Source organism: Amblyomma americanum, chromosome 7 (assembly GCF_052857255.1).
Source record: "Amblyomma americanum isolate KBUSLIRL-KWMA chromosome 7, ASM5285725v1, whole genome shotgun sequence".
Classification (NCBI taxonomy): Eukaryota; Metazoa; Arthropoda; class Arachnida; order Ixodida; family Ixodidae; genus Amblyomma; species Amblyomma americanum.
This window is the reverse complement of record NC_135503.1, coordinates 166,347,441-166,359,960: the sequence shown is the minus strand read 5'-3', so window position 1 is coordinate 166,359,960 and position 12,520 is coordinate 166,347,441. Positions and strand designations below refer to the sequence as shown.

At 45.4% G+C, this 12,520-nt stretch overlaps 1 protein-coding gene across 6 annotated transcripts in view; it reads right to left on the bottom strand.

Annotated features, from left to right (window-relative positions):
• The window catches only part of Rab39 (RAS oncogene family member Rab39), a 72,067-nt gene extending 59,640 nt beyond the window's left edge, over positions 1-12,427 (bottom strand). For 5 of the 6 annotated variants that reach the window (XM_077629624.1, XM_077629619.1, XM_077629620.1 and 2 more), the window contains exons 1-2: positions 11,984-12,426; positions 11,769-11,910 (exon numbers count right to left, since the gene is read on the bottom strand). In XM_077629624.1, coding sequence (XP_077485750.1) covers positions 11,769-11,910; positions 11,984-12,201 — 360 coding nt within the window. In that variant the 5' untranslated portion in view covers positions 12,202-12,426. Of the gene's footprint in view, positions 1-11,768; positions 11,911-11,983 lie in introns of all 6 variants that reach the window. The other variant, XM_077629621.1, reaches the window with a different exon arrangement.
• Between the last annotated feature and the right edge of the window lie 93 nt (positions 12,428-12,520).

Below are 12,520 nucleotides of genomic sequence, written 5' to 3'. Positions count from 1 at the left end.
GAATTCTTGAATTATATGTTGTTGCGGAGTTTGTTTTTTATGGAACTGAGTAAGGGTGAGATCACAGATTGCAGGAAAACTACCATGGAGGTACTGGATCTCGTCTCCGTGCAATGCCAGGTAATGTATCTAGTACGCCGAGATTTTGGCACATCTCTTCAGAACGCAGGAGGAGTGGCCTGATAGCGAGCAGTTTATTGTTAAACAATGTTCTAGGTGGGCACTTTGTGACTATTGGGTAACATAGGTGTTTGGGCAGCGAACGGATTTTCAAAATGTATGAGCATGTGAGCATGGTTCTATCTGTAAGGGACGGTTCGTTTATTTCTACATAAAGACTATTTAAGGGCGACGTCCTGTAAGCAACAGAGGAAAGACGCAAACCTAAATTATGCATTGGATTTAGTCGTTTCAGGTACGAAGGTCTCGCTGACCCGTAAATTATACATCCGTAGTCTAAGGTGGAGCGTACCACTGAGCAATAAATTTGCAAAAGACATGTCCTGTCAGCACCCAAACAATTACGTAACCGTACTTTGAGTATATTTAGGGATCCGGAGGCTTTCTTTTTCAGTGCGTTTATATGAGGCAGGAAATTGAGGTTTTGTCAAAAGTTATCCCTAGAAATTTGTGCTCATTTTTGACGGGTATCTGTATCCGTTCAGGTGTATAAATGGGTCGGCTTGTATGCCTCATTTCATGAGAAAAGGATGGCTACTGTTTTCTGTGTGGAAAACTGGAAGCCATTCTGATCTGCCCATGTCAATAGTTTATTCATTGTCAACTGTATTTGTGTCTCGCATGTTGCTACGTTTAAGGATGTGCAGGCTATTTGAAGATCATCAATGTACACTGAATACAGGATCGACTTTGGGATTATTTTACTTATAGAATTCATTTTTATAATCAACAATGTCGTGCTTAAAATACACCCCGAGGAACCCCGTTCTCTTGAACGAAGCTCCTGGACAGGGTTGATCCCAGGCGTACTTGAAATGAGCGGTTGGAAAGGAAGTCAGCGAGGCAGTTTAACATCCTACCGCGGATACCTAGGTCGCCCAGGTCGCGGAGGATCCCAAACCTCCAGGTTTTATCAACGCTTTCTCCATATCGAAGAAAACGGCAAGACAGTGCTGTTTATGTATAAAAGCGTCTCTTATTCTGCTTTCGAGGCGAACTAAATGGTCTGTTGTTGAGCATCCCTTTTTATAAACGCATTGATGGACATCAAGAAGTTCGCGGTATTCAAGGTCAAATGCTAATCTTATATTAAGGACACTTTCGAAAGATTTTGCGAGACAGTTTGTGAGGGCTATTGGCCTACAGCTACTTGGGGAAGTCGATGGTTTTCCAGGTTTCAGCAATGGCACTATTATGGCTTTCTTCCACTCATTAGGCATTTTTCCTTCTGTGAATATTTTGTTTAAGAAATTCAAGAGTGCCTCTATGGCAGGCTGGGAAAGATGGGCAAGCATTTGATAGTGTATCTGGTCGGGTCCTGGAGCAGTTTTTTTGCCGGCAGACAGTACAGTACTGATTTCTCGGAGAGTGATTAAATTGTTGTATAGTTGGTTTGCACCTCCACTTGTTGGAAGTCGTTTTTCGGCAATGCTCTTGTATTTCAGGAATGACTGCGTATAGTGAGATGAACTAGAAACTGCAGCGAAGTGTTGCACCAAAATGTTTGCCTGTTCCCCTATGCTTGTTTGTATGCCAGGTGTTGTCAAAACAGGAATCATGAACAGTGAGAAGTTGCCATTTAATTTCCGAACCTGTTCCTACATTTTCTTTGATGTTATTTGACAGCTTATAGATGAAATGTAACTTTGCCATGAAGCTTTCTCGGCACTGCGACGAACATACAGAGCTTTTGTTCTTGCCTTTTTAAAACGTCCGAGGTTCTCATGTGTAGAGAACCCGCGAAATTTGCCACAAGCTCTATTTTGTTGTTTTTTTTTTGCTTCCTTGCACTCCTTTTTGTCCACCACACTTTGCGTTTTTGCCGCACCGCTCCTGAAGACTGAGACTGAGGAATAGCTAATTGTGCGGCAGTAATAATACAATTCGTGAACATTTCGTTTTATCTCATCGATGCTAGGTTTTCTAAGACTATATCTTCTAAGTTGGCTTGTGCTCTAAATATTTCCCAGTCTGCTACATGCAGCTTCCAACGTCGCGGTTTAGTTGGGATGATTGCTGGTGCAGATGTCAAACTTCTTAATACAGGAAGGTGATCGCTGCCATATGGGTTGTCGATAACGTCCCATTTAAAATCGTTAAAAACAGATGGAGAACTAAAAGACAATTCTAAACAGCTCATATTGCCCGAGGTTGGAGAGAAGTATATGGCCTTTTCCATGTTCAAAAGACAAATATTGTTAGACAAATATTGTTTGTGAGAATATAATCCTCGATTTTTTGTCCCCTAGAGTCGCAGCGCTCGCTTCCCCAAAAAGGGGAGTGAGCGTTAAAATCCCCAACCACCAGATATGGCTCTGGAAGTTCATTTATCAGTTCTTGTAGATAATGGACCGTTAATGTAAAATGTGGAGGAATGTATACGGAACAGATTGTTAGTGTTTTATACCTGACGATTCTAAATAACCGCCTCAAGTTTTGTATTGAGCTTGATTTCTTGAGCAGGGACACCGCTTTGAACGACAATTGCGACGCCTCCCGTGAGTCGATTTGCCTGCTCGCGATCGCGTCTAAAAGTTTTATAATGTTTCAGGATATGCACATGTTGTGGACCAAGATTGGTATCCTGAAGACATAAAACTATGGGTAACATTGACCCTAAAATATGTGTTATGTCACTGTAATTCCGCATAAGTCCTCTACAATTCCAGTGAATTAAAAAAGCCATGTTTATGCTTTTGAGAGGAATTGAAAGGGGATTTACTTATGTGGTGGGCCCGTTATGAGGGTCCTGTCTTTTTTTCACTCAAGAGAGCTGCTCCGCCGCTGTAAAGCGGGCGGACTGGGGGTTATATCCACCACCTCAGCAGAGGTGCTGGAGGACCGCGCAGCCACGGTTGTGTTAGTTTCAGGCCTCTCCCGACGGGGGGAGGTCCTGCGAGATGCCGATCCATGAACCGGCACTCTCTGCTTTGGCAATGACAGGGCAGCTTTCGCTGGCCCTGCCTGGGGCTTGGATGACCCTGCCATAGGCTGTTTGAAAGCGGCCTTGGCAGGTGCCGGAGTGCTGTGTGGTGCTACGCCCCTGCGCACCACATCAGCGAAGTTTTGTTTTGCTGTGAAGGAGAATGTGTTTCTAAGCGCAAAACGCCTTCTCGCTTCTTTAAATGAAATGTTTTCCTTCGTCTTTATGGTGATTATCTCTTTTTCTTTCTTCCAGGACAGACACGCCCTGGAGTATGCAGCATGGTCTCCTTCACAGTTTGCACAGCGCGGGGCTGCGTCACATACAACAGACTGGTGATCATGCGAAGCACATTTTGCGCAAGTTTTGCGGTAGCTCTGTGAGCCGTGGCCGAACCTTTGACAATTGGTTTGACGTTCGGTTGGAGAGCTTAGAATGTTGGACATTGTCACACAGTTCAAGCAATAAGTCGCCGCAGGCCATTTTTGAGAGCTTATAGCCAATGCCTAAGCTTTCAGTCAAGCACTTTGACACAAGGAAGGGGGATATTATTCTTGCCTGTTTATCTTGTTCTTCACTGTGGATCACGTGATATTTCGGGAAAGTTACTTTTCTTTTTTGAAAGAAGTTGCCTGCCTCACTCCGCCCTCTTTTGAGAGAGCGATCAGGTTTTGAAAGTGGGGGAGCCATAAAAAATTTGTTTTTCGGTCATGGTGCCAGCCACCCACCATGGAGTCCAACAAGGGAACGGGACAGGAACTTGATAGCAAGTCCTGTCCACGCCAGCTGTACACCTCAACTATAACCACATATGACGCAACTCAGTGTAGTTGGTCACACAAGGTTAACCCTCGCCGCCAGGAAAAAAGGAGAAACCAAGAAGTGAGTAGGAGATAGGAGAGTTGTGAGAAAGAGCTAGGAAAGTGAAAGATGGAGGGGAGGAGAGGAAAAGGCGACAGCAGATTTCTCCCGGTCGTGTCAGACCGGAGGTGCCGTCTACAGGAAGCTGGGGCCAAAGTGGTGTGTTGCCTCCGCCGAGGGGCCTTAATGGTCCAAACGCTCGGCATCGGCTCAACCACCAGGATCCCTTTTTCCCCATACACGGCGATGCCACGCACGGCTAGGCACGGGTGCTCGGGTCTGTGGTGATGCACTGTTCACCGTCATCCCCTGCGGGGATGTCCCTGCGGATGCTCGGGAACCCGTGGTGTCGCCACTCACCAACGCCTGCAAGCTGCAGACGCCCCCCTGCAGGGAATATTCCAAGAAGAGGGGGGAACCAGAAGTTGAAGTAGACAGAAAATGGGATACGTTCATAAAATGTAAAATGGAAGCATCCTATTTGATTAATGAGAAAATTAGAAGAAAGGGTGCCCAATGGATGTCAAAAGTAAATAAAAAGGATAGAAAAGCAGCTCAGAAATTGTGGAAACATCTAAATACTATGAGTAATAAGACTAGGCTAGAGCAAATGCTTATTGTCAGAGATCAGGGTATTAGACTAGAAGGGGATGAAGCAATGAAACACTTAGGAACAAGGATGACAGAAAAATTTAAAGAAATGTTGCACACAATTTATCGAAGGTGGATAGACCGGTTACTGCAATAGCTTCACTTGAGCAAGGAGAGTGGGAAAGGGCAGAGAAGAAGGTTCCTATTGGCACGTCGATAAGACCAGATGGTATTCCGATTATGTTAATAAAGAAGCTAGGACCAAAATCCAAGTAAACATTAATACAGGTAGTGAAAAAAATGATAGTGGATGGCAAAGCACCGATGAATGGCAATTAAGTATAATGAACATAATATATAAGAGAAAGGAAGACAAAGCTGACATAAGCAACTACCGTCTAATAACAGTGACATCTGTGGTTTTTCAGGGTGGTGATGCTGATTATAAAGGACAGACTGCAGGCTTGGGTGCAGAACGAGGGGGTGCTAGGGGAGCTACAAAATGGGTTCTGGAAACAAAGGAGGTTGGAGGACAATCTGTTTTCATTGACGTAGTGCATAGCGATTACTGAAAACGAACACAGGCCCTTTATTAAAAACCATGCTGACGAACACAGACAGAGGACGAGACGAGACACACTGAAGGTGCTGAAGGTCCTCGTCTGTGTTCTTCAGCGCTGGTTTTTAATAAGATGGATCGCCACCAACTCGCCCAATCCTCAGTTCATCTACTGGCCCCTATGGCTATAGCATTTCCGGATATCAAGGGAGCCTACGATAACGTTATTCAAGAGGATTTGTGGGACATACTGGGCACATTGGATGTGGAGGATGGAGTAATCAATCTTTTAAAAGATATCTATAAAAGTAACAGAGTGCTAATAAAATGGGAAAGAATGTATCAGGGCCTAATATATACAGCGGGGGCTTAAACAAGGATGTCCCCTGTCTCCTTAGTTGTTCATGTTGTACCTGCAAGGGTCAGAGACCAAACTAGAGAGGATGTGCAGGCTATTTGAAGATCATCAATGTACACTGAATACAGGATCGACTTTGGGATTATTTTACTTATAGAATTCATTTTTATAATCAACAATGTCGTGCTTAAAATACACCCCGAGGAACCCCGTTCTCTTGAACGAAGCTCCTGGACAGGGTTGATCCCAGGCGTACTTGAAATGAGCGGTTGGAAAGGAAGTCAGCGAGGCAGTTTAACATCCTACCGCGGATACCTAGGTCGCCCAGGTCGCGGAGGATCCCAAACCTCCAGGTTTTATCAACGCTTTCTCCATATCGAAGAAAACGGCAAGACAGTGCTGTTTATGTATAAAAGCGTCTCTTATTCTGCTTTCGAGGCGAACTAAATGGTCTGTTGTTGAGCATCCCTTTTTATAAACGCATTGATGGACATCAAGAAGTTCGCGGTATTCAAGGTCAAATGCTAATCTTATATTAAGGACACTTTCGAAAGATTTTGCGAGACAGTTTGTGAGGGCTATTGGCCTACAGCTACTTGGGGAAGTCGATGGTTTTCCAGGTTTCAGCAATGGCACTATTATGGCTTTCTTCCACTCATTAGGCATTTTTCCTTCTGTGAATATTTTGTTTAAGAAATTCAAGAGTGCCTCTATGGCAGGCTGGGAAAGATGGGCAAGCATTTGATAGTGTATCTGGTCGGGTCCTGGAGCAGTTTTTTTGCCGGCAGACAGTACAGTACTGATTTCTCGGAGAGTGATTAAATTGTTGTATAGTTGGTTTGCACCTCCACTTGTTGGAAGTCGTTTTTCGGCAATGCTCTTGTATTTCAGGAATGACTGCGTATAGTGAGATGAACTAGAAACTGCAGCGAAGTGTTGCACCAAAATGTTTGCCTGTTCCCCTATGCTTGTTTGTATGCCAGGTGTTGTCAAAACAGGAATCATGAACAGTGAGAAGTTGCCATTTAATTTCCGAACCTGTTCCTACATTTTCTTTGATGTTATTTGACAGCTTATAGATGAAATGTAACTTTGCCATGAAGCTTTCTCGGCACTGCGACGAACATACAGAGCTTTTGTTCTTGCCTTTTTAAAACGTCCGAGGTTCTCATGTGTAGAGAACCCGCGAAATTTGCCACAAGCTCTATTTTGTTGTTTTTTTTTTGCTTCCTTGCACTCCTTTTTGTCCACCACACTTTGCGTTTTTGCCGCACCGCTCCTGAAGACTGAGACTGAGGAATAGCTAATTGTGCGGCAGTAATAATACAATTCGTGAACATTTCGTTTTATCTCATCGATGCTAGGTTTTCTAAGACTATATCTTCTAAGTTGGCTTGTGCTCTAAATATTTCCCAGTCTGCTACATGCAGCTTCCAACGTCGCGGTTTAGTTGGGATGATTGCTGGTGCAGATGTCAAACTTCTTAATACAGGAAGGTGATCGCTGCCATATGGGTTGTCGATAACGTCCCATTTAAAATCGTTAAAAACAGATGGAGAACTAAAAGACAATTCTAAACAGCTCATATTGCCCGAGGTTGGAGAGAAGTATATGGCCTTTTCCATGTTCAAAAGACAAATATTGTTAGACAAATATTGTTTGTGAGAATATAATCCTCGATTTTTTGTCCCCTAGAGTCGCAGCGCTCGCTTCCCCAAAAAGGGGAGTGAGCGTTAAAATCCCCAACCACCAGATATGGCTCTGGAAGTTCATTTATCAGTTCTTGTAGATAATGGACCGTTAATGTAAAATGTGGAGGAATGTATACGGAACAGATTGTTAGTGTTTTATACCTGACGATTCTAAATAACCGCCTCAAGTTTTGTATTGAGCTTGATTTCTTGAGCAGGGACACCGCTTTGAACGACAATTGCGACGCCTCCCGTGAGTCGATTTGCCTGCTCGCGATCGCGTCTAAAAGTTTTATAATGTTTCAGGATATGCACATGTTGTGGACCAAGATTGGTATCCTGAAGACATAAAACTATGGGTAACATTGACCCTAAAATATGTGTTATGTCACTGTAATTCCGCATAAGTCCTCTACAATTCCAGTGAATTAAAAAAGCCATGTTTATGCTTTTGAGAGGAATTGAAAGGGGATTTACTTATGTGGTGGGCCCGTTATGAGGGTCCTGTCTTTTTTTCACTCAAGAGAGCTGCTCCGCCGCTGTAAAGCGGGCGGACTGGGGGTTATATCCACCACCTCAGCAGAGGTGCTGGAGGACCGCGCAGCCACGGTTGTGTTAGTTTCAGGCCTCTCCCGACGGGGGGAGGTCCTGCGAGATGCCGATCCATGAACCGGCACTCTCTGCTTTGGCAATGACAGGGCAGCTTTCGCTGGCCCTGCCTGGGGCTTGGATGACCCTGCCATAGGCTGTTTGAAAGCGGCCTTGGCAGGTGCCGGAGTGCTGTGTGGTGCTACGCCCCTGCGCACCACATCAGCGAAGTTTTGTTTTGCTGTGAAGGAGAATGTGTTTCTAAGCGCAAAACGCCTTCTCGCTTCTTTAAATGAAATGTTTTCCTTCGTCTTTATGGTGATTATCTCTTTTTCTTTCTTCCAGGACAGACACGCCCTGGAGTATGCAGCATGGTCTCCTTCACAGTTTGCACAGCGCGGGGCTGCGTCACATACAACAGACTGGTGATCATGCGAAGCACATTTTGCGCAAGTTTTGCGGTAGCTCTGTGAGCCGTGGCCGAACCTTTGACAATTGGTTTGACGTTCGGTTGGAGAGCTTAGAATGTTGGACATTGTCACACAGTTCAAGCAATAAGTCGCCGCAGGCCATTTTTGAGAGCTTATAGCCAATGCCTAAGCTTTCAGTCAAGCACTTTGACACAAGGAAGGGGGATATTATTCTTGCCTGTTTATCTTGTTCTTCACTGTGGATCACGTGATATTTCGGGAAAGTTACTTTTCTTTTTTGAAAGAAGTTGCCTGCCTCACTCCGCCCTCTTTTGAGAGAGCGATCAGGTTTTGAAAGTGGGGGAGCCATAAAAAATTTGTTTTTCGGTCATGGTGCCAGCCACCCACCATGGAGTCCAACAAGGGAACGGGACAGGAACTTGATAGCAAGTCCTGTCCACGCCAGCTGTACACCTCAACTATAACCACATATGACGCAACTCAGTGTAGTTGGTCACACAAGGTTAACCCTCGCCGCCAGGAAAAAAGGAGAAACCAAGAAGTGAGTAGGAGATAGGAGAGTTGTGAGAAAGAGCTAGGAAAGTGAAAGATGGAGGGGAGGAGAGGAAAAGGCGACAGCAGATTTCTCCCGGTCGTGTCAGACCGGAGGTGCCGTCTACAGGAAGCTGGGGCCAAAGTGGTGTGTTGCCTCCGCCGAGGGGCCTTAATGGTCCAAACGCTCGGCATCGGCTCAACCACCAGGATCCCTTTTTCCCCATACACGGCGATGCCACGCACGGCTAGGCACGGGTGCTCGGGTCTGTGGTGATGCACTGTTCACCGTCATCCCCTGCGGGGATGTCCCTGCGGATGCTCGGGAACCCGTGGTGTCGCCACTCACCAACGCCTGCAAGCTGCAGACGCCCCCCTGCAGGGAATATTCCAAGAAGAGGGGGGAACCAGAAGTTGAAGTAGACAGAAAATGGGATACGTTCATAAAATGTAAAATGGAAGCATCCTATTTGATTAATGAGAAAATTAGAAGAAAGGGTGCCCAATGGATGTCAAAAGTAAATAAAAAGGATAGAAAAGCAGCTCAGAAATTGTGGAAACATCTAAATACTATGAGTAATAAGACTAGGCTAGAGCAAATGCTTATTGTCAGAGATCAGGGTATTAGACTAGAAGGGGATGAAGCAATGAAACACTTAGGAACAAGGATGACAGAAAAATTTAAAGAAATGTTGCACACAATTTATCGAAGGTGGATAGACCGGTTACTGCAATAGCTTCACTTGAGCAAGGAGAGTGGGAAAGGGCAGAGAAGAAGGTTCCTATTGGCACGTCGATAAGACCAGATGGTATTCCGATTATGTTAATAAAGAAGCTAGGACCAAAATCCAAGTAAACATTAATACAGGTAGTGAAAAAAATGATAGTGGATGGCAAAGCACCGATGAATGGCAATTAAGTATAATGAACATAATATATAAGAGAAAGGAAGACAAAGCTGACATAAGCAACTACCGTCTAATAACAGTGACATCTGTGGTTTTTCAGGGTGGTGATGCTGATTATAAAGGACAGACTGCAGGCTTGGGTGCAGAACGAGGGGGTGCTAGGGGAGCTACAAAATGGGTTCTGGAAACAAAGGAGGTTGGAGGACAATCTGTTTTCATTGACGTAGTGCATAGCGATTACTGAAAACGAACACAGGCCCTTTATTAAAAACCATGCTGACGAACACAGACAGAGGACGAGACGAGACACACTGAAGGTGCTGAAGGTCCTCGTCTGTGTTCTTCAGCGCTGGTTTTTAATAAGATGGATCGCCACCAACTCGCCCAATCCTCAGTTCATCTACTGGCCCCTATGGCTATAGCATTTCCGGATATCAAGGGAGCCTACGATAACGTTATTCAAGAGGATTTGTGGGACATACTGGGCACATTGGATGTGGAGGATGGAGTAATCAATCTTTTAAAAGATATCTATAAAAGTAACAGAGTGCTAATAAAATGGGAAAGAATGTATCAGGGCCTAATATATACAGCGGGGGCTTAAACAAGGATGTCCCCTGTCTCCTTAGTTGTTCATGTTGTACCTGCAAGGGTCAGAGACCAAACTAGAGAGGAGCGAACTAAGCTCAACCTTTCTTTTTCAAGCAAGGAGAATGGATTGAACAGTCATTACCGGGACTAATGTATGCGGATGATTTGGTGCTATAATGGCTGACAACAAGGAAGATTTGCCGAAGTTGATAGATATTTGTGGTACAGAGGGAGATAGATTAGGTTTCAGGTTTAGTAAGGAAAAATCTGCAGTCATGATATTTAATGATGAGGGCGGCAAGCATAGAATACACGGGTTCACGCTAGAAGTAGTGGATGAATACAATTATCTTGGGGTGTGGATAAATAATGGTGCTCAGTATCTGACAGAGCATGAAAAATATGTAATGAATAAAGCTAGTAGGAATGCAGCTGTCATGAAAAATAAGGCACTGTCGAATTACAATAGGTAAGAAGTGGTAAGAGGGATCTGGAAAGGGGTGATGGTTCCTAGCCTGACTTTCGGCAATGCGGTCCTGTGCATGAGACCAGATGTTCAAGCAAGGTTAGAAATTAAACAATGTGGCATAGGGAGGTTAGCTTTGGGAGCACATGGCAATACACCAATTCAGGGGGAACAGAGTGATATGGGATGGTCGTCGCTCGAGAGCAGAGAAGCTAGCAGTAAGATAGCATTTGAGGAGCGATTGAGAAAAATGGGGGAAAAACAGTGGGTTAGGAAAGTGTTCAGATACCTGTACATAAGGAATGTTGATACGAAATGGAGAAAGCGGAGTAGAAAATTGACAAGCAAATATCTGGACAGCAGTAGGGGGGCAAATCGGCAATTATCGGTTAAGAAAAAGGTTAAAGAAACAGAGAGAGCTCTGTGGGAAACAGGGATGCTGACGAAATTGGCACGGGGAACATACCGGACCTTTAAGCAGGAAATTGCCAAAAAAAATATCTACGATAATTGTAGGGGAAGCTCTTTGTTGTTTGAGGTCAGGACGGGAGTTTTGCAGACTAAGACATATAAAGTCAGGTACCACGATATAGACATGTTGTGCGTTGCGTGCGGAGAGGAGGAGGAAACGGCTGAACACGATACTTTTCTGTAAAGGGCTTCCCCCTACAGTGGAAAGCAGCGGGGCTGATTTATTCAAAGCATTGGGGTTTATAGTCGGAGAAGGGAAAGTAGATTTTAAGCGGGTAGAAGTGACCGAGCGAAGGTTATCTGATTGGTGGCTAAAATCAAGGCAAGAGTAAAATTTCACAAGTCATGGCTAGGTGGCTTGAACCACCGCCCGATTTAAAGGGTTCAGCCTTATCCGTCCATCCATCCATCCAGTGCGTGTACAAACTTCTGGTCGGCGAACACGACGTCGTGCGTATACAATCACTCAATTTTTTTTTTATCCGACAGAGTTGAGCGGCACCGGGATTCGAACACCAGCCCATTGCTTCACCTGGAGGAGGCATTCCCCCCTCCCCCTAATTCATGCTCGGTTGAGCAGCGAGCATGTAATGTCGTCGGCTACGCACTCGCAACCCACCTGGTATATGACCTTCTGCGGTTCGATGTGGCGCTTGACTTCGAAGAGCCAGTCGACCAAGTGCTCGAAGCTGGCCCTCTTGGTGATGTCGTAGAGAAGGAGGGCTCCCACCGAGTTGCGGTAGTAGGAGCGCGTGATGGAACTGAAACAGAAGAGACGACCACTCCTCACCAGCCTGACCAATCGATAAGGGACTGGTCTTGAGATAGGTATACCGGAATCGCTCCTGTCCGGCCGTATCCCAGAGCTGGAGCTTGACTCTGACATCCTTCTTCACCTCGATGAGCCGGGCAAAGAAGTCGACGCCGACAGTTGGGTCGCAGATGTCGTGAAACTTGCCGTCTGTGAACGCCTTGAGTAGCGTGCTCTTACCGACAGTGCTGTCGCCGATCAGAATCAGCCGGAACTGGTAGTCGAATATAGGCTCGACCATTCTGACTCCATTGAACCGTCGTCCACAGGCGCCGAGGCACGACACGGCAACACACGCTGTCGCCACACTACAGTGCCTAGAATACAGAATATACTAGTATATTCTAGGCACTAGAGCTGATTATAGCCACACGGCGCGAACCCGCGGCCTCGCAAGCGCACTTCGGTTGGTTCAGTTTTGGAGCGAACTAGAAGAAAGAGTGGCTAAGCGCTTATGCATCGAAACTGAGATAAAAAAAGAGCCATTTCCGCTTGCGGCGCTGGGAGTGTTCCGGTCGAAGCGTCTAGACAGAGCCCGGAACCGGCCTTTTTCTTTGTGT